The sequence below is a fragment of the Muntiacus reevesi genome, chromosome 18 (genome assembly GCF_963930625.1).
Source record: "Muntiacus reevesi chromosome 18, mMunRee1.1, whole genome shotgun sequence".
NCBI classification, from domain to species: domain Eukaryota; kingdom Metazoa; phylum Chordata; class Mammalia; order Artiodactyla; family Cervidae; genus Muntiacus; species Muntiacus reevesi.
The window spans coordinates 19,064,521-19,091,774 of record NC_089266.1 but is presented as its reverse complement, the minus strand read 5'-3'; the positions used below and the strand labels follow the sequence as shown (position 1 = coordinate 19,091,774).

Below are 27,254 nucleotides of genomic sequence, written 5' to 3'. Positions count from 1 at the left end.
ATTATTTGTATTAGAGGGAACCTGGGAAAATTCTAAATTAGTTCTGAAAGGGAAGTAGTTTAATAAAGTATGGTAAATTCATGCCATAGAATGTTTACATTAACATAGTGGTGTGTATCTGTATTTAATGAGGTAAGCACATAACTGTGATATGTTATTTGAAAAAAGTGAGCTACAAAGTAGCATGAGTAGTATAATCCAGTTTTTGTTTAAAAATAGATGGTATGTGCCTGTGCACAGTGTATGTGAACATCCCTGCGATTGAAAGCGTAGTGTAGGCAAAATGTTAGGCAAGGTTCTTTCTCAGTGGTGCTGCTGATTTCTGTGCTGGTGGGTAAAGCACATTTTCTTCCCGATACTTTTATATATTGTCTTAATATTCTATAAGAGGCATGTGTTACTCTCATAATCTATAATTCCATAAGGCTATTTTCATTTTGAAACTTAAGTAATAATAGCTAACACTTGCGGGGCACTTCCCATGTACCGGGCACTGTCCCAGGTACATGCAAGTACATGCACATGAACTCATTACATTCTCAGTTGATCTTCTGTGGCAGATGTTATTATCCTCATCTCACAAGTGAGACTGAGGGCCAGTGACTTGCCTAAGGTCACATAGCTGGTAGAGCCAGGATTTAAACCTGGGCAAGGGAGTTCCCTGGTGGGCATGGTTAAGACTCTGCATTTTTAATGCAGAGGGCATGGGTTCAGTCCCTGCTCAGGGAGCTAAGATCCCATATGTCTGCTGTGCATGCGTGCATGTGTGTGTATATGCTCACTCGCTTCAGTCGTGTCCAACCCTTTGCAACCCCACATGCTGTAGCCCCCCAGGCTCCTCTGTCCAAGGGATTCTGCAGGCAGGAATACTAGAGTGGGTTGCCATGCACTCCTCAAGGGGATCTTCCCAACCCGAACCCATGTTTCCTGAGTCTCCTGCATCGCAGACAGATTCTTTACCCACTGAGCCACCTGGGAAGCCATGCCTGCTGTGAGATGGGGCCCAAAAAGGAAAGAAAAAGAAATTAAACTTGGGCAGTGCTCCCAGCATGTGTGCTTCTATACCAGTTCTTCTGGGGGTGATACGTGCAACTCGCAGTGATGGAGAAATTATTTATATCTGCCCTCCGTAATTTGAGAAACATCTGTAGAATGTTGTGGAATCTGATTGCTGCCTCCCTCTGAGTGGGTAGTGACCTCTCATACTCTTATCTTTTGGTTTGGAGCTGGCATATAAATTCATAAACCCTGATACTATTTATAAGACAGATGGTTTTGTCAGAAAATGGCCCTCTCCAGATTGCTATTCACTGGTTTCCTAGCAACCTAGGGCTAACCTACATATTGTTTTTAATTTTAAAAATTAGCGCCCCTCTCCCCTGAGTACAGAAGTAATATAACATTATTTTGAAAATTGCCCATAGTCCTATTGCCACCAACCACTGTCTTCATTATGATGTTTTTTCTTGCCCATCTTTTTTCATGTTTATTTCAGATTGCAATTTTAATAGTGTAGTAAGTATGTGAGTTTTGATTAATATTTAACTTTCCTGATAAGGTAAGTTAAGGTAATATATGTTCATTTTTGGATATTTGTTAAAGAAAATAGAACTCATCTACAAGCCTAGCATCAGAGTTAGCCAAAGTTAACATTTTAGGGCATTTTTTCCCTAGTTTTTTATTTCTGATAGTTTGTATATTTACATTAAGATTAAAAAAATAAAATTAGTATTGTTTGGCGATTTGCTTTTTCACCTCTATGAATGAACTTATTCATCTGTCATTGAGCATCTGAAAAACTTAGTTTTTAAAACAGCTGCAGACTCGTTCACTGGCATGATTACATTGTATTTATTCAGTTCAGTTACATTTTTGGTTATCATGGTGGAGGGTGGGTTTTGTCATTTGGTTTTATGCTTTCTTATGTTGTGCCATGCTAGTTTGAAGGTATATTTCTGTGATCTTTACAGTGTTTCTTCTATTCACTTGCTTGTATTAATATTTGGCCTCACTTGAATAGACTTCCCTGAGTGGGGATGATTAAGAGCAGTGGTAGGAACTCTTGGAAATAGTCCTAGAGGAAGTGAAATAAACCCCATTTTAGGTTTTGCCCATTGCAAAGTGCCCCCTTTCTACAGATTTCCTGGGTGAAGCCATTAAGGAATGCTTAACAGGCCTGTTACTTTTATTCGCACCCCTCTAGGCTCAGGCAAAGCAACGAGCTGGCAGAGCTGGGAGAACGGGCCCAGGGAAGTGTTACAGGCTATACACAGAACGTGCCTACCGAGATGAAATGCTGACCACCAACGTGCCAGAAATTCAGAGAACCAACTTAGCAAGCACAGTGCTCTCGCTCAAGGTAGAAATCACTGTCTTGTTAGAATGGGCTGGTGGAGCAGTCCAATTCTGTGGCCTTAGTGAATGGATCTCGGTTTTATGAATCTTGTTAAATACTTCAGTAACCTCATGGAACCCGTCCCTTTGGGTACAAGGCAAACGGCTGTGATAACAGCCTCTCCACCGCGGGTCTGGGGCTAAATTGGCGTGTGTGCTGTGTTGTTTTTTTTTCTTGCCATCATAACCAGCAGGATATTTGGTTATAAAAGATTTTAGTTAGGAGCATTATCTGTCTAACAGGATATTAGAAAAATCGAGCCAGTGCCAAACTGTGGATAAACTCACTTCCCTCAACCCTTTAACTTTCACATCCAAATTCTGTTCTTTTAAAACAGAAGCAAAACCCCCAATCCTAAAGCTTTGCAAGGGAACAACTGTTAGTACAGGTTTCAGACTAGCCCCTTGGGGCTGGGTTTCATTCTAAATCACTGCTCTTCCTCTCTCGGTCCCCATGAGAGCCTTCAGTCTCTCTTGGCAGGGGGAACTGCATGAGTAATTTCCCAGATGATGGCACCCCTACCCAGCATCCCGCCCCGACTCCAGTGCTGCCCTGGAGCTCTGGCACTTTACTAACGCACAGTGTTTTGTTGTAATTTATTATTCATTCCCTGTACGAAAGGCTAAAACAGAGCTTCAGAGGAAAAAGACAAAAAAACCTGCTCCAGTCTCTGAAGTGAGAACAGAGAGGCATCTGTGGCTCAAAGTTCTGCTTTGAGCTGTGTGTCTTTTGTAAATTTACCTGCTTGGCTCTCTGCCCTGTATTCTCCTCTCAAAGTGGGGGGCTGTTAATAGTCTCTCCTGTGGATAAATGAGATAGTGCAGGTAAAGGCACTTGGCACAACACGTACTGATTGCTAACATAATTCCTTGTTGTTATTCATACAGCAAGCAGTTATTGAACACCTGCTGGGTTTATGGTCACGATCACTTCTGTGGGAAAGAAACAGAAAGCTTAGGTCCTGCCTTTATACACATTGGATAGTGCATCGTTTGTTTCTTTTATTCATCAAATTAGCCAACATATGTATCAAATGCCTGCTTTGTGGCAGGCAGGTGATTGCATGTGGTTCTGTGTGTCACCATAGTGAACTCTGAGAGCAGGGGCCATATCTTAGTCCTCTTTGTATCCCTCCCACCTAACGTGGCACACAGGGCACTATCTGCGTACACAGGAGATATTATGTATGCAGGAGACAGGGCTAGCTGGTGGTTATTTCTTTCTTTCTTTTTTTAATTATGGTAAAATATATAACACATTGTCATTGTAATCTTTTAAAATGCCTAGTTCAGTGGCACTAACTGCATTCACATTGAGCAGCCATCACTACTATCCATTTCCAGAACTTTTTGATCATCCCAAATTGAAACTCTGTACTCATTTAGCTAAACTATCCCCTTCCCCTTCCCTCCTGCCCCTGCTAACCAAATTACTTTCTGTCTCTATGAATCTGCCTAGCCTAGGTACCTCAGATAAAAGGAATCACACCTATTTGTCCTTTTGATCTGGCTTATTTTACTTGTTGTTTTCAAGTTTCATCATGCTGTAGCATGTATTAGAATTTCAGTTGTTTTTAAGGGTGAGTAATATTCCATTGTATGTATATACAGCGTTTTGTTTATCCGTTCTTCTTCTATTGATGGACTTCTGGGTGGTTTCTACCTTTTAGCTATTGTGAGGAATGTTGCTATGAACTTTAATGTATAAGTATTTGTCCTGAGTCCCTTCTTTCATTTCTTTTGAGTGTATACCTAGAAGTGGAATTCTTAGATCACCTGGTAACTCTGTGTTTAACTTATTGGTGAATCACCAAGCAGCCGCACCGTTTTATTCCCATCAGCAATGTATGATGATTCCTGTTTCTCCATATCTTCCCAACACTTGTTATTTTCTTTCTTAAATTATGGCTGTCGCCATCCTAGTGGGCATGAAGTGGTATTTCATGGTGGTTTTGATTTGCATTTCCCTAATTACTGGTTATATTGAGTATCTTTTCTTGTGTTTGTTCCCATTTTTTTATGTATCTTTGGAGACATGTCTACTCTTGCCCATTTTTAAATTTTTGTCTTTTGGTTTTTGAACTAAATATTCTGAGAGTATTTTTTTTAATGTTTCCCAAGAAAGTATATGTTTTATAACAGTCTTGAGGTTTGTGTGACCCAGCCCTCCTGCTAATCTCTGTGGTAGCTTCTCTGGTAGCTTCCTAACTGCAGTTGAAGAAATAAGAAGGTGATAAGTAGTCTCCCTCCATGTGAGCACTGGTGAGGCTGACCCTGCCATCTACACATTGTTCCCTTCTGTTCTAGGCCATGGGCATCAATGACCTGTTGTCCTTTGACTTCATGGATGCCCCGCCCATGGAAACCTTGATCACAGCCATGGAGCAGCTGTACACGCTGGGGGCCCTGGACGACGAGGGCCTGCTTACTCGCCTGGGCCGCAGGGTAGGGGACAGCCCTAAACCTCGGTTGCTTTGGGGAAGATTCCCTGGCTAGCCTTCCATTCTTTCTGTTCTGTATAAAAAATTAAGCTCTGAGGCCCTGGATAAGCTTTAACTAGAATTCTGCATGCCTATGTTTAACTTGGATTTTCCACTATTGCTTTAAACTATTTCTTCTTTACAGAAAAAGAAATTCTATCCAACTAATCTTACTTCATGATATGTAATTGAGTTTAGCCTTTGGAAAGATGTCTGTAAAATTCCCACCTACCCCAACAGTAGTTATAATCTTAGTCATATACATTTTGTTGAAATTTATTTGGGAAATAAAAAAAAAAAATTCTTCCAATAGAGTGAGGCATCCCACATCATCATGCTTGGGTAAACTTCCTGTGGTCTGTTACCCACTCTGACCCAGTACTCCAGGTGGGTCTTCCTCAGGGTAACAGTTGTAGTTTCTTCTTCTCCCTCTAGATGGCAGAGTTCCCTCTGGAGCCAATGCTGTGCAAAATGCTGATCATGTCTGTGCATCTGGGCTGCAGTGAGGAAATGCTGACCATTGTGTCCATGCTGTCTGTGCAGAACGTCTTCTACAGGCCCAAAGTAAGGAGTGCAGGCCTGCGTTCATGTAGGGGTCAGGCGAAGTTGGGTAAAGTCAGTCTGTTGCCACCCAGGTGCTTAATGTGTACACTTGATTGGGCCATGGAGGGCGTCCCAGCACTGCTGGGTGTTCAGTCAGTAGGTATTGGGTGGGAAATGAGCTTCTCCCCACTGCTTGCAGGATAAACAAGCCCTTGCAGATCAGAAGAAGGCCAAATTCCACCAGACCGAAGGGGACCACCTCACCCTGCTGGCCGTGTACAACTCCTGGAAGAACAACAAGTTCTCCAACCCTTGGTGCTACGAGAACTTCATTCAGGCCCGTTCTCTGCGCCGGGCCCAGGACATTCGCAAGCAGATGTTGGGCATAATGGACAGGTAACACCCGGTGACTTCTTTTCAAGTTGCGTCTCCCTGAATGCCGTGCCGTGTATGTACATGTGTCTCTGCATGTGTCTGTGAAGCTGAGGGCGCCTGTACTCTTGCTCTTCACATAAAACTCTTCTCCAGCTTTTCCATCTCTGTTGTACTCCTTCCAGGTGAGGATGGGGCTGAGAGTCACTTCAGGAAGTTCCTAATAGGAAGATGATATATTAGTTGTTGAAAATGCTCTTTGTTTACAGCATCTGTGACATTATTAGTTGGGTTGAATTATAACCCAGGCAAAGTGTCTGGTTCTTGTGGCATCCGTCTTGCCCACTGTGTTGAGCTGCCCCTGTAGTGCACTTAAGGCTGGAAGGAGGGTCCTAGTGCCGAATCTGGGGGCCCCACGAGGTGGGTGTTGGGTACTGTCATTGTGGAACGTAGAACCTCAGAAAGCAGAATAGTCTCCCATCTTTGTCCTCTCTTGACTTATTCTCCTGCAAGACACAAGCTGGATGTGGTGTCCTGTGGTAAGTCCACAGTCCGAGTGCAGAAGGCCATCTGCAGTGGATTCTTCCGGAACGCTGCCAAAAAAGACCCACAGGAGGGTTACCGGACACTGATCGACCAGCAAGTGGTCTACATCCATCCGTCCAGTGCCCTCTTCAACAGACAGCCCGAATGGTAGGTGGACAGAGAGAACTTGGGAATCAGCTGGCTCTTTGTGTTTGTGTCCCCACTCACACCCAGCACTTCCTAATGTTGCTTATGTTTCTAGAGCAGCAGAAACCTGAATTAGACACAGTATTGGGCCCTTTTGAGAGAAATAAAATCACAGGGGTGAGAGCTAGGAAGGATCTTAGAGATCTAGTGAGGTGATTAAATTTTTACTTTTTCAAATAGTATTTAAAGAAGATTGAAATCTTACCCACCTTAACATAAAACTGATTTAAAACCACTGTGCCACCATGGTGGTAGAAGAGAGCTGGAGACACAGAGCCTGGCCTGCTCAGCTTTCCCCACTCCCATGCGGCAGCCTCAAGAGGACCCTGTCCTCTTCAGGGTCCTAGAGTTCTGTGGAGACAGCCCAGAAAGCCACCCTCACACTTCATAGAGCAGGAAACAGAGGTCCAGAGAAGGAATATGATTGGCTCCGTGTCACTTAACTCATTGGAACCGGCAGCTTTCTTGTGGTGAGAGGTGTGCAGGCACCTCAGTATTGGGGTATGGCTGTCATAAACAGGGACTCCAGTCTCCTCAGGAGTCAGGTCGGAGAGGTAAGAGGGTCAAGTGCAAGCTCAGCTGAGGCCCGCCAGGGACCAGGGTGACTTGACCCTGGAGCAGGTCCTATGTTGCAGGCTTGAGCTCTCTCTCTGCTCCCCTCAGGGTGGTGTATCATGAGCTGGTGCTGACCACGAAGGAGTACATGCGTGAGGTCACCACCATTGACCCCCGGTGGCTTGTGGAGTTTGCACCAGCCTTCTTCAAGGTCTCTGACCCAACCAAGCTAAGCAAGCAGAAGAAGCAGCAACGGCTGGAACCCTTGTACAACCGCTATGAGGAACCCAATGCCTGGAGAATATCCCGAGCCTTCCGGCGGCGCTAAAAGACAAGAGTATGTTGGCCTCACCTGCAGCCCTGGGCCAGGGCTCAGCCTCGCTCTTACTGATGAGAAGCTGGTCCTGAGGATACAGCTGTCTGGTGGCTGAATATCTCAACTGGGCATTTCCTAAACTTGACTCTCCTTCCTTCCCTGGTGGTAAAATAGAAACAGGGATTTATGCCTGGTGTGATCAGAGCCTCCAGGCTCCACCACCCCAAGGTGGGGCCAGCAGGGCTCACACCTGACGTGTGGTCCACTGGGTCATCTTCAAGAAAGGGGAAACTTCTTCAGCTCTTGGATGGGAAAGGAGAGCCACGAGCATCTGCTTCGTGGATTCAGTGAGGGCTCTGAGGCCCTGACTGGTACTCTGTAGGGGAGGGAGCCATGAAGCTCACCCAAAGTGTTGGCCTCCCCCCTCTCCTTCATACCCCTATCCAGCCCCTGTCCTTTTGCTTAACCTCCTGCAAATATTTATTTTCATAAGGAAATAAAAATGGTTGTCTGTGGCTGTTTCTTTTAGCTGAAAGGTTAGGCTATTGGCCTGGGCTGAAGGTGGGGAGATTTAGTATTTGAGGCTTCAGTGGCGAGTCCCCTGAAACCAGAGCCTGGGGCTCTTTGGACCGAAGGGTGACGCACACCCAGACCTCCAGTGTTATCTCTCAGCATCAGCACTGGTCCAGAGCTGCAAGGACCGCACTGTGATTAACCACATCCACTGCACAGGCATTCTGCTCTGGGAACCTGAGTGATTACAGATGCCGCATATTAAATACAGAAGGCTCTCCCTGGCTCCCTCTCCCACCTGCCAAACTCACAACATGCAGTGCGTCCTTTTTCCTCTTGAAACACACAAGTAGTGGCACAACTTTCAGCTTATTTTTGGTTTTATTTTTATCCCCCTGATCTCTTTAACAGAATTTTCTCTGGTCAAAGCCTCTCTTCCTCCACCCCAAAGTGAAAATCAGCATCACACCTCTCAGAGCCTATTAGTGCTGCCCAGGACCTGTGCTCCTGGCCGCGTGCTTGGTGGTTTTCTCCTAACATTTGGTTGGGGAATGGCCTCCTCCCAGGGCCCTGCTCACATTTCCTGACAAGCCTCTAGACTTGGAAGACCATCAGGCAGATGCTGCCAAGCCAGGCTGTGGAACTTCGGGAAGTTGGTCTGGTGGAGAAACCCCTGGCCGGTCGGGCACATCCTGTGTTATGGCCCGAACTGTCTCCTGTCTCCCTACACTTGAGAGTTCTGAAATGATACAAATACTAGGACTGCTCTGCAGTGGTGCATTGGACACTAAAGGAGACTACGACCTACTAGGATGTAAAGGGATGTAGGCCACTGTTGGGCAGCAGACCTGCCTAAGGACACAATTCAGAAACAACGCAGCAGAGTCTGTTGATGGTAGATCCCTGCCCCTTCATTAGCTGAGTGAGCTCCTGCGAGTCTCGGTGTGCCTCTCAGGAAACCTAGGCCAGCAGTTGAAGTCAGAGGTTCTAAAGGTTCTTTAAGGCCTTGTGGGGAGACGGAAGAAACTGAAGGAGAAGCAGAGGCTGGCTACCCAGAATTAAGATTCTTGGCCAGGTCTGTCTGGTTTAGGAACAAACTCTGGGCTTGGCAGCCCACCTGTCCCAGCTGGGTGACCAGCATTGACAGCATTGGCACCTCTGAAGTCATCACCGCCAAGAAAGGAGGTTTGGATTTTAAGCTGAAGTTGAAAGGGGTATGTTTAGCAGGCCAAGGCTGAGAGACAGTGGGCTGGTCATCTTTCTGGGTTAGGTGAGCAAAAGGGACCCCGGCTCTGGAGGTGTTCTTGAACATCTCCCCAAACAGCTGGAGTCACCGTCTCTGCTGTGACAGCATGGCAGGGGTCTGACCTTTTGACTGTCCAGGAGGAAACAGCATGTATGCAGCACTGCTGAGCCCGCCTAGAGAGAATGGGGGGCTACCGGCCAGATTGGGCAGGAGGACCCGCCTGCTGCTCCTACACAATGGGGCCCTTGTTTCTCCTCCTTGAAGCAATATTTCCCGAGATTGAGTGACAGCCCAGAAGAGGATGTGGGTCTCGTGCAAGGAGCTGGAAACATCTTGCTGTTTATCCCACCCCTGCGGGAGCCTAGCTCGAGTTTCCTGCCCCTGCACTTGTGCTGAGTCTGTGCCTGTCTGTGTGTCGGGGGACCGGCCCTTATGGGCCATGTGTCAGCTCTCCTGTTGGGTCAGTCGCCTTGGTACAGGGTCTCCCTTCATCCAGTTTGGAGTGCGGCTCGGTTTTGGCTGTCTCTCCTTCAGCCAGAGAATTCTCTCCTGGTCATAGTTGTGGTCTGGTAGCCATCTCCTCCTCAGAGCAGTGCCCTCCATGTGTAAAGATTTGAGCAGAGCTGTGAGGAGTGGCTTGTTAGCATTCCAGAGGACGGAGGTCACATGACTCAGCCCGTGGAGACCTTTCCAGGACCCTGTCTCTCCTCATAAGGCACCTGCTGAGACCTCAGGGTTTCCACTTGACCTTTGCCCCTCTTCTCACCATGATAGCCTAGGTTTCATGTACAATTGCAGGCTTCTCTGGGTTGGGAAGATCTGGAGGAGGAAATGGCAACCCATTCCAGAATTCTTGCCTTGGGATATCCCACAGACAGAGGAGCCTGGCGGGCTATATAGTACATGGAGTCAAAAAGAGTTGGACGTGACTGAGCGACTAACACTCATGTACAATTATGTATTTTTAAAAGCTTGTTTTTTAAAAATTTTCTGTCTATTGCTATAAAGTTAGCACGTTGTTTTCTGTTTCTGGGGGGGGAAAATAACATTGCTTTTTATTTGCGGGCAGTGGTCAAGAGGCATCTCTTCCTGCAGTCTTGGCCTGAGTACTGGGCAGGGGCTGTGGGTGAAGCGTCAGCTATGGTTGGGCTGGCCCCACCTCAGCGCAGAGGCTCGCGGCGGTTCTGATGTAATTGGATGGAGAGCGCCTGATTTCACCTGAGTCTGGCTCTTAGGAAGCTGTTTACACAGGGACTGCTCATCCTGCCCTTCCCTCCTCCACAGGCCCTGTCATATCTCCTACCACACTTCCTTTTTAGATGTCACCTCTCTTTCAGCCTGGGCTCCCACCTCCCAACCCTGAAAACGTGGCCCAGGGTTCTGTTCTCCCCGCAGATTTGGGCAAGGAGAATCCATGCTGTTTTCCTTCCCCTTTGCTGCGCAAGTCTGGCGTGCTCTTCCTCACTGGCCAGGACCCAGGACTCGGGGCTGCTCCAGCCACTGTGTACCCTCTTGCCTGGGTGCCGCCTTTTCCTGCTCCCCTCCATACAAACTCTGTCCCTACCTTCAGCAAAACAGTGACCTGGAGCCACAGCAGGAGGGGACACACAATTGGGATTTGTACACATGGGTAGCATGGTCATGGGAGTATCTGTGATCACAGAAACCACAGAACAAACCCTGCCTAAGGAAGCCCCAGGAGGGCTTCAAGGCTCTCATCAGTCCCCCTCCGCCTAACCTGGACGTGGAGATGGCTGCCCATCAATACATGAGATATTTCAGACACTCCTCTTGATAATCCTGGGAGGGAGAAGTCAGCAGCTATCACTGAGCCCTTTTTCCAGAGGAAAAAGGCAGAGGTCATTTGTTTATCCTAAACCCATATGGGAGGTTAAGTGTCAGGGCCAGGGCCCAAACTCTGGTTATGTCTTTCAAACCCCAAATCCTTCTCCCATGGCAGCAAAGAGGACACAGGAGAACTCACAGGAGAAGCAGGGGCCTTTATTAGGGTCTGGCAGATGTAGTGGAGGTGAAATCCCAGGCCTGGGCCTAGGAAAAGGCAGAGGAGAGGCAGAGGCCCCCGGAGCAGAGGCTAGCCCCGCCACACCTCTACCTGGCAAGCCCTCCCCTACCCCAGGTTCCTTACTCCAGCCTCCCCCTGCCTCTGGGAACACAGAGCACCAAGAACTGCCAAGAAGGACCCTCTAGGGCCACAGCTTGGAGGGAAGCACAGGATCCAGGTGGCTGTCTCCCTACCGTGAGAGATAAGGGGAGCTCAATGTTCCCCACTCTCCACCTGGATGAAGTGGGGAAGCTCCTCTGTCCCCTAGAAGAGAACGAACATGTTCTCTGTAGTGGGGGAGAGGGAGTAGGGCTTGGCCTCTAAGCAGGACCTAGAAAGAGGTCAGAGGTGAGGCCCCCAACGGAATTTCCCAGATGCTACCTTTACGCTTGAAGTCTCCCCTTTCCCTTCCCATCAGTTCTGGAGAGCAGAGCAGCTCAGAGTCTGGGCCAGAGTGACTGATGGGCAGAGGAGATCTACTCCAAAGACATCTGTGGATTTCAGAGTGGGGGTTTCTCCGACACCAAACTCAACTATGTACACAGGCAGCAGCCCCAGTGGCAGGGGAGCAACTGCGAAGGGCTAGTAAGAGTAGCCACCCTTGGGGCCAAAGGGCTGGGCAGGGCCAGCCAGCTCTGGGAGGTAGGCGGGGCTCTCGTCCAAGTGGGACAAAGGGACTGTGTCCTCCTCACTGACCGGGCGGTCAAACTCAGCCTTGAGAGCTGGACGCTGATTGTCCGGGAAGGCCAGAGAGAAGAGGGCCTCGGGCTCACACACAAACTTGTACACGTAACGCTCACCAGCCACCTGTCGGGGGAGAGGGCTGGGTCAATGTGGGGTGGAAAAGCAGACCCCTCCCTGCAGGCCCAGGCAGATGCATGGGTTCCTCCTGCTGCTTCGTTTAAGAACATGCCTCCCTTCACAGTTTTTTTTCCATTACTGCTCATCACTTTTTTTTTTTTTAAATTTATTTTTTGGCCTTGCTGCGTGGCATGTGGGATCTTAGTTCCCTGACCAGGGATTGAACCCGCATCCCCTGCATTGGAAGCACAGAGTCTTAACCCCTTGACCGCCAGGGAAGTCCCCTGCTCATCACTTTTTTGAGAGAGGAAAATCTTAGGGTTGTCCATAATTTCTGGACTTCTCTGACTGGTTCATTATCTCTCCTTCAAACTTGCTGAGAGATGCTCTCCTACCCCAGCACCTTCCCACAGCCACTGCCCCCTACTCCTATGTCTTTTTTTCTCTTTTTGGCTGCACCTCACAGCATACAGAACTTCCCCAACCAGGGATCAAACCCACCCCCCTGCAGTGGAAGCGCAGAGTCTTAGCCACTGGACCACCAGGGAAGCCCGCACCCACCCTGTCCTTGGACCCCTAACCCCTGACCTTCTGCATGATGCCTTTCTCGTAGTAGTATCGGAGTGAGCGGCTCAATTTGTCGTAATTCATAGCTGGCCGGTTCTTCTGGATACCCCAGAGCCTGGCGACCTGGGGATGGGGGATAGTTGGGGGATGGCCACTGCACCTCAGCAGAGGAAATATGGGGTGCAGGTCTGAAAGAGCACTTAAGATTCTTGGAGCACATGCTCAGCTGGCCCTGCAGCTAAGCATCAGCCCGCAGACCCCAGTTTGGCAGGAATTCAGGTTGAATAAAGCAGCAGTGCTGGTGAAGGCACATGTCACCAGTTCCCAGGGTTTCTTATCTCCAGCCCCCAACGCTGTTGGAAGGAGGGGTGGAGACATCCGAGAGGCCCACCTCCTCAGGCTCAATTAGTTTGAACTCCATCCCCCGGCCGGTCCAGGCAATGAAGTGGGCATTCGTTGGGTCATCAAGCAGGGCCACCAGAAACTGCCACAGCTGCAAGGCACCCCGGCGCTGGTAGGGTGGTCCCTCTCGGAAGGCTCCCATCCCTTCCTGCTTGATGTCTCCTGAGGAACATAGGAAACAAGAGGTGGAGGGCTTGTGCCTCTGGTGGCCCAAGCAACCCCGTCCCCTCTCCCCAGGGGTCTCTCCAGGTCCTTTCCCATGAAACGTGATGTGATTCCTGGGAGGGACACAGAGGAATCGAGCAGTCACTCCTCTGACCTTCAAACTTCTCAGGGACGACGCAGACATCATCTGGGAATGGCCGCAGAGGTTTCTCATAGCCATAGCCTTGAGGAGGAAGTGTGGGGGTCATTCAGATATGGGGGCTCGCTGATACAAGACCCCAGAGTTCAGAGGGACTCCCGGCCAGGAGCTCCTCCCCCACAGCAGGACTCTGTCCTCCAACCCGGAGGACTTGACAGGGGAGGAAGAGGGGGCTGCCTTACCCACGGTTCTGTCACCTGGAGAGGGCCCGGAGAAACCCTCTGTGTGAAGGTACATTGAGGCATACCCAGGGACATCTGGGGGGGAGGAGAAAGAGGGAGATATTGGAGGTGGCTGGGGTGGGGGCAGGGGCGGCAGTCCCCCACACATTCAAGAACATGCCAGCCTGCCTTCTGGTTCTTTCCCCATAGGCCTGCCTACCCCCAGGTCCCAGGGGGAAGTTCACCCAGAGGGAGTGTCAGGCACGAAGCCCTCAGCTTGAGGGCTGGGCCAGAAGGCCTGGATGGCAGCAGCTGAGGCCGGGCAAAGCTGCTCCACAAGGCCCCGGATTCCAGGAGCAGCTGTTTCCTGTGAGTTTAGGGGGGAGGAGGAGGGTAGAGATGAACCTCCGGGGAAAGGGTTCAGTGTCCCAGGCTAAGATTCCCCTGGAATGGGCTGACGTCCGGTCAGCAGGGCAGGTTCCAGCCCAGTGCGGGTGTGAGGGAGGGAGGAAAGCGGTGTGGGGGCAGGGAGAAGAAACACACATGCATCTATTTGTGGAAAAGGCAGTGGGCACGCCCCGGCCAGGCCCTACGTTTCCAGCTCTGACAGTAGACAGTCCGCTCTATTTCATTCCATTCCACAGGATTACACCCCACCTGGAGGACGCCGTGGTACAGCCAGCCTGTCAAGTGCCAGCCCCTTCCTGCCCTACCCGCTTCACTCCCACTTATGAATGAGATGGTGAAACCCGACACCTCCGGAGGAGGCGGGAGGGTGGGCTCATTCCTGCCTCCATTTTGTGAATGGAATTCCTGACTCCATTCAGAGGAAGCAGAAGGGGGAGGGGCAGGAGTTCAAGGGCATGTAACTCGAGCTCCTCCGGTCTGCCTCCTTTGAAGGTCAGCGGACAAGAGCTTCTCCCTCCTACTTCCTCCTTCTCACTGCGGGACAGGGCTCAGGCGTTAGGGCCCTGGGCTGGAGGAGAGGGGCTCCCTTCTGGTTGATTCAGGCAGCCTGGGGATTTGGGGCTCATGCCCCTACCCCTAAAAGACTGACACCAGGAAAAAGGAAATTTAAATTAGGCTCTAGGCAGCTCTGAGCCTAATCTAGACTCTGAAATTTATTTTTTCTATTGCAAGTTGGCAGATAAACTCAAAATTGGAGCTGGTAACAATGTTAATTAACTTGGGGCTTCCCTGGTGGCTCAGATGTTAAAGAAACTGCCGGCAATGTGGGAGACCTGGGTTCGATCCATGGGTCCGATCCATGGGTCCGAAGATCCCCTGAAGGAGGAAATGGCAACCCACTCCAGTATTCTTGCCTTGGGAAATCCCATGGACAGAGGAGCCTGGTGGGCTACAATCCATGGGATCACAGAGTTGGATGCAACTGAGTGACTAACACACACGACAATGTCAACAGGAGACAAGATTTCCTGGGCCTTTCCCTGGCTGCTTGGGGTTTTGAGCAGTAGCTGTTGTTTATGAACACCGTGGCTGAGTGCATCTCATTTCCATCAACAGCCAGGTGGAACTAGAATTTAAAGTAGTCCCTACTTCCAGTCTCCAGCTCTGGCCAGGATGGTGGGTTGTTTCAACCAGGAGGCTCAAACAGGATGTGGAAACCACACCTGAACCCTGCCTTCCAATTGGGAAGTGTGAGCCTGGCTAGTTCAAGTTCATGTTTCTCCTCATTCAAATCCCTTTGTATTTCTTAAGCTTCTGTGGGGACAGGGACCAATGACACATCCTATCCATCCGTGTCCACCAACTGCACACACACATGCTCCTGGCATAGTACTTCTGTCTCAGTAGGTATGTAAGCCCCCAAACACCTGTTAAATAGAAATGGGATGAAATGCCTTAACTTTCCTATCAAGTCACAAGCTATCTGAAGGCAAGGACCTGCACATCTCACTTATCGCTTATCTGAATATAAGTCTGCTGATTGAAAAGGGACAGTTCTTTTTGAATCTATGAAAAGAAGTGGTAGGTGCGTGGGTTGAGTATGTGAACTAGTAAAAGGATAGGAAGGAGAGACATGTTGTGTTTAACGGCACTGACCACTCGATCACATGCCACCCCACCCAACAATCCCCTTGAAACTCCTCCATCCCCTTCCCGGGAGCATCTCTTACCTGAGTCGTAGGAGAAGTCCGTCTGCTCCTGTTTGATCACCACCCCCGCCCCTGGGTACCTGTGCCCGCTGACTCCACCCTGGCCCACTGCCGGCTGGCCGGCCTGTTCATACAGGGGGTCAAGGTATTCCTGCTTGAAGCTCTGCTGAGGGTAGGGTGGGCAGGGCTCCGACAGCTGGTGTTGGTAGGGGGCAGGGAGGGGTTCCCGGCCTGCTCCCTGAGAGGGTGTGAAGGAGTGGCAGACATCCAGGGGCTGCTGGAAGATGGAGCTGCATGTGGTTGGATGGAGAAAGAAGAGAAGAGAATATTAAAAGTAGTCCTCCAACCCTGAGGGATGGGATGGGGAGGGAGGTGGGAGGGGAGTTCAGGATGGGGGACACATGTACACTCATTGCTGATTCATGTCAATGTATGGCAAAAACCACTACAACATTGTAAACCAATTAGCCTCCAATTAAAGTAATTAATTAAGAAATAAAAGTAGGCCTCCTTGTGCCTGCTGCTCTCAGAGCTTACAGAGTGTGGGGGGCGGGGGTGAAGGAAGGGGCAGGGAGAGGTCAATATCCTCACCTTTCCCCACGCCGGGTCTCTTAAGGGCCAGTGAAGAACACTCAAGAGAAAAACTGGTGAGATGCTGCTCTCCTTGTCTCCTTACCTGTGCTCCCCGAGGTACCCGTGGCCAGGGTGGGGCTGGGAGGCGCCGGAGGATCTCAGGAAATTCCGTTGTTCTGCCCGGGGAAAGGGCTGCAGGGGCGACTGTCCGGGGGCAGCAGGGGCAGGGGACTTGATGGCGATTTGTCTAGGGGGGTCATAGGCACTGGAGGTGAGGGGGAGGGAGACAGGGGTGAGGGGGCACAGAAGCTGGGCAAGCATCTTTGAACCTTTCATTCCCTGGGAAGTCAGGTCACAGGGATTATGGGAGAAGAGAGGGTACCAGGGTGCTAGACTCTGCCCCACATTCACTTTTTCTTCTTTCTTAATCCTAAAGCCAGGTGTAATCTTGAAAACACCTCTCCCCAGCCCACAGCAAATGGGTCGGGTCAGACAGTGGCTTCTCCAGTGGAACTACTCTGCCCTCTTTTAATATTTTGGCCACAACGTGAGGCATGTGGGGGGGGGGGTCTTAGTTCTCCAACCAGGGATGGAATCTGCACCACCTGTGCTGGAAGTGCAGCCTTAACCACTGGACCACCAGGGAAGTCCCTGCCCTGGTCTTAATATACATCCCTTGAACCCTCTGTTGTATTTTTCATCCTAACTACTCAGGAAATCCTGAGCTATATTACCCTATTACAGGACCTCGAAATCCTTTCTATTGTCTAATCTGCATCTCAAATGCTGCCACTCCTCACTAGGTGCCCACCCCCAACCCTCCATCCAACCCTTCCTTCCCCAGGGCAGGGCTAGGGCTCACCTGGAATAAAGGCACTGCTCGCCATGGTGATAGGGGAGTGGGGGCTTCCTGCTGCAGGACAGGGCCGGGTCTGTGCGAGGACTTTGGGGTTCCTTCTTGATCCTGGTGGTGGGGCTGTGGAAAGCTACTGTGGGGGTCAGAGGAGGCAGAGCAAGGCCAGAGAATGTCACAAGAGAGGCAGGAAGAGCTTCTGATGCCTTCTGACATCTTCTGCTCTTTACCCAGCAGTTGGTTGCTGGTATAGCCTCATCCCCCTTCTCTGGGTCACAATTGTCAGAAGAATCATAGACACTTGTAAGAACAGTCTGGCTATTTATATTATGTCTAGTTTTATACTGTTGGCTCATGTCCAATATGAACCAAAGAAACTGTCTAAAGTTCAACATTTAGTGCAACCCCAACCCACCCCCACCCTGCGCAAAACACCTTTGTAGGAGCAAGCAGCTCCCACCAAAGGCCTGTGGTTTTCCTGACCGTCCTGGAAAGTTCCAAAGGAGAGAAATGCTTTCTTATTTGGGGCTATAAAGCATCTTTCTTTTTCTGGTTAAGGTTGGATACTAGCCCACTTGCATGTCAGCTGACTAGCATCACACACACACGCTCCTAATTATCCGTGAAGAACACTGGCCTTTCCTGTGGCCCCTGCTGGGTCCGCCAACTCCAGCCACCAAGCCGAGCAGCAAAGAGTTGGTTTCAAGACTGCAGGTGTGAGTCAAAACCCACAATCGACTGCTCTGTTGTCGATTATTTGTGCTCTATTTCATTTCACTGGTCAAGACTGTTGAAAGCTAAGTATCAGACATTAAAGCAAGATTTCTCAACAGTTGCACCAGTGACACTTGGGCCACATAATTCTTTGTCACGGGGGCTGTCCTGAGCATCACAGAATGTTAGCAGCATCCCTGGTTCTAGCCATTAGATACCAACAGCACTCCACTCTCAGCTGTTAACAACCCCAAATGTCAACAGACATTGGTTTCCTGAGGTACCAAGTTATTCCTAGTTGTGAACGAGTAACTTAGAATGGTAGAACTGGCCCCTGATGCAGTGGTCCAAACCCCTCGCTTCAGAAATAAGGAAAGGATCAGAGAGGTGAAGCATCTGCTCCAAGGTCACACTGCTAGAATGGGCAAGCCCCAATGTGCACCAAAGTTTTCATCTCCCAGTTATTGCTAGGCCTTTTGAGTCCAAACCCAAGAATGGGGAGCTCTGCCCTTCACCCTTTTTCAGAGCACAGAACAAGTTGATCTTTTGTGATCCTCTATCCCTATGACTAATTTCCTTCCCTCCCCCACTCCCAATCCCCTCTACCCAGGGCCCTCAACTCACAGTTTTCCGAATGGAAATCAGGAACAAACTGCTCATCACTGTCCGGTACCTGAGCTGCAGAGAGAGGTCAGAGGTGAGTCCAGGCTGAGGGTCGTGGATGGCAGCCCCTGGAAGACTCCATTATTGCAGCCCTGCAGATTAGCACCAGCCTGAAGGGGCAAGCAGCTTTCTTACGACTGAAAGTAACTCCACCCAGGTCCTAGCACCCTCCCTCTTGGGGCTCCCTTAACACCCTGGAGGGAAGGCTGCAGTTCTCAGAACCCGTCTGAGCAGATTCCAGAGTTGTGTCTTAGGTGCTTTGTCTTTTTTCCCTCCATTTTTCTTAAGTGAAGACAACCCAGCCCCTCAGAGTTTACAAAGTTCCCTCAAAGCAGAGTCACATCTGGGATAGGCAGGCATGACAAGGAGTGAGAGTCTGTGGACTTAGAATCACATGGGAAGATTCTGAATCTGGGCTGGGCCCAGAACTTCCCAGGTGAAAAGTAGAATTCTAGAGCCTGGGAAAGGAGATGGAATGGAAGGAAAAGACTGGTTCAAAAGAGGTGATAAGAGTATGACAATGGGAGAGGAGGAGGCTGGGGTCACTGGCGGTCACGGTGCTTTGTCCCTTTGATGTGCAACTAGGAGAGAGAAGGGCTTCCTAAACTGGAGCTCTGAGGAGCACTCCCAGGGTGCCGATGTGGGTGGAGCTGGGTTTGGGGATTAGGCAGGGAAACTAAAATAGCACAACAGCTCATCCGTGGCCCCCAGACTGGATATCCGGGCTCTGATATCTAGTTCTTATTCTGGCCTCGCCAACTCCTTCAGGTGTGATCCAGCTGAGTACCTCTCCTGACCCGAGAATTGTTGCCAACTTTTTGCCCCTTTCTCAGGAATAAATAGATCACAGCAGGAAGGGAAAGGGTAGACACCAAGAAGGACTTCCTGATAGTCTGGGAAGAGAGTGGCTTGAAGGTAAGGCAATGGAACCCACAGAGACAGGCCTTTTGTCCCCTGTAAGCTGCTCTCAGTGGGCAATGGGAAAGCTCATGGATAAAATGACGGGAGAGTTGGACATGGCTGGTAAGGGTGAGGGTACAAGGAGATGGCTGGACCACACCGTCACAGTCTATACAGGACACACCCCAATCTCTGTGGCTTCCCTCCTGGGCCAAGGCTGCAGTGTCTTCCTTGGATTTCAGCCATGACCTCAGATCAGAACTCCCTACTACTCTCCACAAGGCTGTCAGAGGGGTCTTTTATAACAGAAATCCAGTCACTTCTCTCCCTTGCTTAAAGCATGAACCCCAAACTCTTTGCCCTTGGCCTCTATGGCCCCAAATGTTCTGGTCCTTGTTTATCTCTCCGACCTGCCTCTCCTTGCCTGTTACCCTCCAGAGGTCTGGTCTCCTTTTGGGTCCAGCTTGACCCCTCTTCCCCACATCCTGGCCTGTTGTCTTCTGGCCTCTGAAGTCTTAGCTCACTTTGCCCTTTCGGAGGCCTTCTCTGACCACCCAAACGGAACTGGTCCCTCCTGGCTCTCGATCACACCCCTGTTTTATTTTTTCCCGAGCACATATGACTTCTTGAAAGTATTAATTTAATTTATGCATATGTAATTTATGTGTAATTTATTATCTACCTCTTCTATGAAGAAGTTAAGCTTGCTGAGGGCAGGGGATTTATCTGTCTTGTTTGTCTGACTCCCAAGCACCCCTGAAACAGGGTCCCATTCAGAATAGACACTCAATGCATTATTTGTCGACTATATGAATAAACATACAATGACCCCTGTCCTCAGGCCAATGGGAGGGAGCAACATGGGCCTGGGAGCAAGAACTAAGGAGACCCTAATCAACCAGCCCTTCCTTCCCCTTGAGGGCCCCCTCTCCACCACCAGGTAATATTAGAAGCAGGTCCTCCAGGGAAAATACTTCTCACAAAGGATGCTTAAGGCTGTGATCAATTGCTTGGCAGGTGGATTCTTTATCAACTTGCTTTAGACATCAGAGGTGTCAAGTGCTTTAAAATACACATTTATCGAGGGGAGGGATAAACTGGGTATATAGGATTAACAGATGCACACTATAATTTATAAAATAAACAGTAAGGATTTACTGTGTACCACAGGGAACTCTATTAAATATATTGTAATACTCTATAAGGGAAAAAATAAAAAAAAGAATCTTGGTATAGACACACACACATATATATGTATAACCAAATCATTTTGCTGAACACCTGAAACTTAACACAATATTGTAAAGCAACTATACTTCAATAAGAAACAATAAAATAAAATACACATTTATAGATTGGTGACTTCTTGACAGAGGGAAACTAATGGCTGAAGGGTTTAAGAATCAGGAGCCCACCAGCCCCTAAAGAACTTATGGAAGAAAAATCAGCACAGAACAATTCTGAAGTGATCAAATAGATCAGCAGGGCATGAAATCCCTTGGCAAAAACAAACAAAAAACCAACACAGTACATCTTTTTAGGAGCACAACTAGGGCACAAAGGCAACCGTTCCCAAACTGGCCCCAATCAAGAAGCCTGGGGCACTCTTAGAAACAGATTCCCAGGCCCCACCCTTGGAGAGTCACTCCAAAGGCCCAGGGTGGGGGTATCTATCTATCTATCTATCTATATTTTTTTTTGCCACACTGTGTGGTAGGCACATGAGATCTTAGTTTCCCAACCAGGGATCGAACCCTCGCCTCCTATATTAGAAGCTCAGTCAACCACTGGACCACCAGGGAAGTCCCAGGCACCTGTATTTTAATACATGCCCCTGGTAGCTCCTAAGGACAGGCAGGTTTGGAAAACTGGATAAAGGGAAGGATGCAAACGCTCAACTGCCCGGGGGGATAAGACCCAAGCCCATCCTTGCTGTGCCCTTTGGCACAACCATAGATGAGAGCCCCTGAGACAGGCAGAATGGGGGTGACAGGAGCAAAATGAACACTATTTCCCTCCCTGCTACCTGGGCAAGAAGGGTCCCGAGGGTGAGAGAGGTACAGCACATGGGGGGAGGCTGACGCACTCTGGGCCCCCTCTGGGGCTTCATTAACTGCCAGTTTCCATTGAGGTAATGGGCTGGGGGCATCTCCTGCTGGCGTCACAAGCCAGGTCACATGAAGGTAGAGAACCCTGGGGTCATCTTGACTTTCCTCTTGCCTCAGGCTTGAAGGTTTGACCAGAACCCCCAATCCCCAAGCAGTCCTTCAGGAGGCCACCCCCAGCACCCTAGTAATACCTCAAAAGAGGTGGTGCTGTCCTCATCCCAGGGCCAGGAGAGATCAGCCAAGGCAAGAATGGGCTGTGGTGTGAACCCCAGTGCCTGCCTGGCCCTTCCCCAGAGTGCCAGCTCCTCCCAGAAGGGCAGGACAGGGCCTCCGTGGCTCAGAGACTGTCAAGGATGGAAATAGGAACACAGAACCTCGCGTTCCTGGAGAGCAGGAGAATTTCTAATGACCATGTTTGGTCTCGAGTGTCAGCCACTCTTTATTTATTTGTTGACTTGGCTGAGCTTAGGCTGCCAAGCCAGTGTGCCAGGGTCTGCCCCCAACTCCATCCTGGCACTAAGGTGTTTATCTGCCTGGGGACATGGCAGAGGATTAAGGAGGGGACAGGAAAGACGCCAAGCCACCATAATGCCCAGAAAGAGAATTTCAGGGAACATCCCTCCAATAGGAGGGGAGTCAGTTGAAAAGGGGCTTAGGGGCTTCCCACCTGGGCTCCAGGAGAACAGGTAGGTGAAAACAGCCAAGTAGCAAAGCCTATCCCAAGTAAACCACCCACCTATACAAGATATATTCCACCACCTTCTCCCTCTCTGAAGGTCCGATTACAGGGCAGAAGGGCCTCTTAAGGAGCCCCAGTGGAAATGGGGGGAGGCATCCCCCGGAGCTTCTCCTCCATTTTGTCACCACTGGCCTCTCCCCCTTACCCCGCCCCCACCCTGGCAGCATAATGGAAGGAGTCTGTTCTCTATCTATGGAGGGGACATTTGTCCCCAAAAGCCTTCTGGAAGGGGAGGAGACAGAAAGATATAGAAGGAGGCATTGTAGCTAGGGAAGACCAGAGGAGGGGATTAACCCCATCTCTTCTCACAGACAGGCTGAGCCCCAGCGTGCACACACATGGATTCACACACACCCAACTTGCCTTTTACTTCACAGCTTTACACGGGTGAAACACATCCACATGGGATCTCTTTTTGGATTTACAAATACGAACGGGGAAAACCAAAGGACGAGGGGCTGCAGACCTCAGAGGAAGACTTGGGACTGATGGTTCTTATGCAAAGGGGAGCACAGACCCACCCTTTTTAGAATCTCATAGGAGCTATGGATCCTTCTCTTAGAAATATTCACATTCCTTTGTGTATGTTGTACCCCCAATGATTTTATACACACATCGGAGGGCTCAAGGACCCCTGCAACCTATCCACAGAGCTTGTGGGAAGCCATAGACCCCGTTATGGACTCCTGCCTCATACAAAGAACATACATGACCCAGAGTCAACGTTCCTTATCACCAAGAGACCAAAGGCGTTGCCTCTGAGGGCTCCAGAGGGCTCCCCACAAACCCGGAAAGGAACCCTCGACCAGAAGCACATCTTTGACAATAACCAGACACAGCTTGGGCTCAGTCGGTCTGAGCCCGGGGTTTCCCTGCAGTAGTCTGGTTCTTTCTCCAACAATTCAGCAGATTCCCAGGCACCCCGAAAATAAACACACCTTCTTAGCCTCACATCACCCCACTCCCCTATCCATCTAGAAAACCCCCAATCCAAAGATGTCTGAGCTGCCTCCACAGACCCCCGCTCATCCTCACCCTCTATGTTGCCTGGACACCAGATGCTGAACCCACAACCACCTCTGCCAGAATCCAACCTGGTGTCCCCCTAATTCTTCACAGCCCCACCCATACTTCAAGGACCCACGGCTTCAATCCAAATTGGGGCTTTAGGGAGAAATCAAGCTCTGGCCCCCAGTCCTACGCACCCCACCACTGGCAAGTTTCCAAAGGAACTAGTCCCTCCCTGCCACCCCAAAGCTCCCTCTGGGCTGCAGGGGTCACTGACCTGGTGGGAAGAGGCAGGAGAGGAGGCTGGGGTGGTGCTGGGACGGTGCAGGGGGACAGGGCCCCGGCAGCTGCATCTGTCTCCGCAGAGAGAGCGAGAAGGAGCAATCGGCCACAGCATCCCCACCTCAGGCCTGGCCATCCATCGCCAGCTGGGAACCTGAGCTGCTCCCTCAGAAGGAAGGAGAGGGAACCAAGGAGATCCCAGCGCCTCCCCCCCCAACCTGCGTCTTGCGATCCCCACCCCCACCTCCCCACCCACTGGATTTAAATGCACGAGGACTTCCAGGGCAGCAGCGTGAAACACACACTGGCTGTCACGCTGACACATGCAGAGAGACACAAGCACAAGGTCTAGACCCCCACAGCCAAGGGGTGGGGCTTCCAAGGTTGACAGAAGATGAGAACGTTTTCTTCCCCTTCCCATTCCAAACCCCACTGCTTCCGAAACGCCAATGTCTGAGCCTACCCCTAGATCACAAGCCCCAGGAGCTGCCCACTTGGGGGAGCCTAGGGACCCTCAGCTGGACAGACAGGAGCCTGGCAAGCCAGACAGAAATCAGGCGTTAGGAAAGGAAGTCTTTGAGAGACCCTGGAAACTGACACCACTGCGTTCTTTTAGCTCCAGCCCAGCTCCGGAACCTCGAGCGGAGGATGGGCAGGATGGGCAGACTGGGCATAGCTCTGTTTGTAATTCGCAGCTGGGCACACAGGGCTTGCAGAATCAGAAGTGACGGCCACAATCTCCCTAGAGCCCCCAGATCTCTCCAGCACCCATGGGGACGTTGAGCCTTGAATTCCAAAATGTCTTGAGTGCTTGCTCCATGCTAGTCATTCTGTTAACATATATATTTAGGGGGATACCACAGCGGTCACAACAGATTTAGTCTGTCTAGTCAGGGGTCTTTCCCTTTTACTCCAGGCTTTTAAAGATGGTTCTAGAGGAGCTGGGTTTGAGTTTTAAGAAATCATCCAAGAGACACAGGTGGAGGGATGGGGAGATCTCAAAGAAGAGGAAAGCCCTTAAGAAGGGGTTCCTAGTGCTGTGGTTTCTTGGGTTTCAGTGTTACAGTGAAGGGACCCTCAGATGGGGGTATTAACTCTTCCCTCTCAGAGACTCTCAACACCAAAAGCCGCTTACCTGCAGTCCTGCTAGTGACACCCTTGGGCTCCACCCAAATACAGCAAGGAATCCCACTAGAAGACCTCCTAGAATACACCTCCCTACGCAAAGGCCCAGTTACTGACCCCACGCCAGCCAGCTCACAGCTCACCCCCCTCCACCACCAGCCCCCATTCCCGCCCCCAGCAAACTGGAGGAGCAATTTGCCTAGGGAAAGAGGAGGGAGGATCGGCTGCCATTAGAATTACAATCAAGGCGATTTGGGGGAGAAGCCCTGAGCTGCTTTGCCGAAGTGATGCAAAAAAACAAAAAAAGAATTATGTAAACTTTTGTTGTTCTTTTGGCTCAGACAGTAAATCATTTGGTGCTGGGAGTTGGGAAGAAGAGAAACCAAGGGGGTTTCGGCAATTCCAGAAGATAGGTAACGAATTGCTCCTTCTCTTTTTCCTGTTTCTCACACTCACTCCCCTGCCCCAAAACCCTAACACACACCTCAGCCTGGAGGCTGGTCCCAAACAAACTTTGCAAATGAAAATTTCAACCAGGAAAACGGGCCTGGGGCCAAGTTCCATTCAAATAAGCAAATACCCCACACAATGGTCTGATTCATCCCCAGGCCTAGTTACACAAGCCTGGCTCAGGGCAGAGAAAACAAATATCAATATAAGTATCCACAAGGGCGCTGGAAAGAGTGGAAAGGCAGGAGACTCGGGGAAGGGGCCTTGCAGAGGCCCTGGAGGCCAGCGAGAGAGGAAGTGAGCTATGTTGGAATACTAGGGGTAGAGAGCATCCCCCACCCCAATAATAGAAAAGGTCACAAAACTACTCACCTTCAGCGAGCCACGTCTCCTGGAAGTGACTTAGATCCTGGAAGAGATCTGAGGGAGTGAATAATGGAATGGAGGAGGTGAGGGGGAGGTGGCGGTGAGAGAGTGGGAACCCTAAGGAGCCCGGTGACCTCCCCCTTGGGGGTTGGGGGAGGATGAACAGAGTCCCTTGAAGGGCAATTTTTTGGGGGGGAAAAGGGCGAGGGCCCCAGGTTCAGCCCTCGGGGTGTGTGAGGTGGGGAGGGTCGCGTTTTATTTCGCTGTCTCTTTACCTTCGGAGTCGGGGGGCGGCAGGGAGCCCGGGTCCATGAGCTTCCCCTGTGGGACCGTCAGAGCTTCGCGCAAGCTCCCATTTCCGGGCGATTTCTGCGGGGAAGGGGAAGAATGCCCCGGAGTCACCCTGAGGCTGCCTGGTCGGGGGGGCGGGGCTGGGGTCCCGGGGTGACACTGGGGCGGGTAGCCCTGGACCCCGCTGGGGCCGCGGGTGGGTTGGGGCGGGTGCAGGGAGAGGGCGGGCGTGGAGGCCGGCGCGGCGCTCACGCTGCAGAAGGTGTAGGGCACTTGCTGGTCCAAGTATCCGCCTTTCATCCTCCGCTCCATCCGGCCGCTCCCTCCGGCCACACGGCCCGGGCCCCGCGCGGGGGCAGAGACCTGGGGGCGGGGGGACTGCGTTCGCACACCGTCTGGGGAAGGCAGCGAGGTGGGGGTGGGTAAGGGCGGCGGGGAGGGGCAGTCCCGAGGCTCCGGGTCCGACGGCAAAACTTCTCCGACTCACTCAGGCGATGGGGAGGTTTCCGCCTGCAGAGCTTAGCGCAGCCACACTGCCCTCCCGCCAAAGGAGGTCCCACCTGCTCCTGGGAACCGGGGTCGCCGTTTCGGCTGCTTTCTGCAGCCCTGCTTTGCCCAGACTTGGTTACATAAGACGTGTGTGTGTGTGTCTGTGTGCGCGCGCGCGAGTGTGCGCTAGCGCGCGGAGGAGCAGGCGAAGCGCGCACCATTCGCACGCCCACAACTCGGGCGCCCCCTCCAACCCTGAATCCCAGCGCCTCCCACCCCCTGCCCTGGAATCTGCGGAGGCGGCGGTGAGAGTGTGGTGAGTGTTGGAGGCGAGGCTGGGAATCACACTCTCCCTCCCTCTCCCTCCCGTAGCCTCACCTGAGGCCCGGGCGTCTGTACTGGAGCCGCGAGGGGTCCCGAGCATCCCCCCCCCCGGGTTGCACCGAGGGCCGCGGGGCTAGGCCGGAGCTAGGCGACCCCGGCCCAGGGTCCCCAGCGCACCGGCTTGTTTTCCGGGCGCCGCCGACAGTTGTGAGCCCGGGGGAGCCGCTGATTGGTGCATTTCCTTCGCCTCTGCCTTGGCTCTATCTACCCCCCACCCCGCTCCCTTTGTTTCATTGACTTTTGTGAATGAAACCCCAGGGCCGGGCACGCCCGCCAATCCCGAGACTCGCTCTGCCGAGCCGGTGGGGCGGAGTTTCCCAGCAGCAGGGGCCAATAAGAACTCAGGGGTTGGCTCCCGGCTTCATTCACCGCTTGGGCTCCCATTCATAAAAAAATAAACTCCTTACGGCCGGAGTTCATTCATAAAGAGCTGAGAGAAAACGAGGGAAGCCAAGGACCCGACGGCTTCTCTGTGGGACACGGTGGTGACCCTGACGCTCTGCTAACTCCTCCGGCTGGGGTCTGCACACGTCTCTGTGCACCCGCGTGTACGTGGGAATGTATCTGTATGTGCGCTCTGGGGGGAGGCGAGCGAACTTGCATGCCTAGAGGAACAATAATAACGAGCATTTATGAAGCTCTCTGCTTCCACGTGCTCATTTCATTCCCATAAGCTGGAGAAGG

General features: G+C 51.0%; 2 protein-coding genes and 1 long non-coding RNA gene across 11 annotated transcripts in view; 2 read left to right on the top strand and 1 right to left on the bottom strand.

The window, feature by feature from the left end:
* DHX8 (DEAH-box helicase 8) overlaps positions 1-10,093 on the top strand; it is a 30,081-nt gene extending 19,988 nt beyond the window's left edge. Inside the window, exons 18-23 of the mRNA XM_065909077.1 lie at positions 2,204-2,359; positions 4,702-4,839; positions 5,310-5,438; positions 5,617-5,813; positions 6,303-6,482; positions 7,185-10,093. Of these exons, the coding sequence (XP_065765149.1) occupies positions 2,204-2,359; positions 4,702-4,839; positions 5,310-5,438; positions 5,617-5,813; positions 6,303-6,482; positions 7,185-7,404 (1,020 nt within the window). The 3' untranslated portion in view covers positions 7,405-10,093. The remainder of the gene's footprint in view (positions 1-2,203; positions 2,360-4,701; positions 4,840-5,309; positions 5,439-5,616; positions 5,814-6,302; positions 6,483-7,184) is intronic.
* Positions 10,094-11,135: 1,042 nt separating this feature from the next.
* ETV4 (ETS variant transcription factor 4) lies at positions 11,136-26,777 on the bottom strand. Of its 9 annotated transcripts, none has more exons than XM_065909539.1 (13): positions 26,565-26,777; positions 25,950-26,092; positions 25,682-25,775; positions 25,413-25,460; positions 18,390-18,443; positions 17,061-17,187; positions 16,302-16,463; positions 15,647-15,915; positions 13,530-13,604; positions 13,303-13,371; positions 12,973-13,145; positions 12,603-12,704; positions 11,136-12,020 (listed from the first exon to the last, which is right to left on the bottom strand). In XM_065909539.1, exons 1-13 carry the CDS (start codon positions 26,608-26,610, stop codon positions 11,796-11,798), a joined length of 1,587 nt encoding a protein of 528 aa, XP_065765611.1. In that variant the 5' UTR covers positions 26,611-26,777; the 3' UTR covers positions 11,136-11,795. The 9 variants fall into 9 exon arrangements, with proteins under 9 accessions (XP_065765611.1, XP_065765614.1, XP_065765613.1 ...); XM_065909542.1 differs by having other exon boundaries at positions 16,302-16,445; XM_065909541.1 differs by having other exon boundaries at positions 17,061-17,184.
* LOC136149343 (uncharacterized) overlaps positions 24,799-27,254 on the top strand; it is a 32,705-nt gene continuing 30,249 nt past the window's right edge. The window contains exon 1 of the long non-coding RNA XR_010659662.1: positions 24,799-25,395. This is a non-coding gene — a long non-coding RNA (uncharacterized lncRNA). The remainder of the gene's footprint in view (positions 25,396-27,254) is intronic.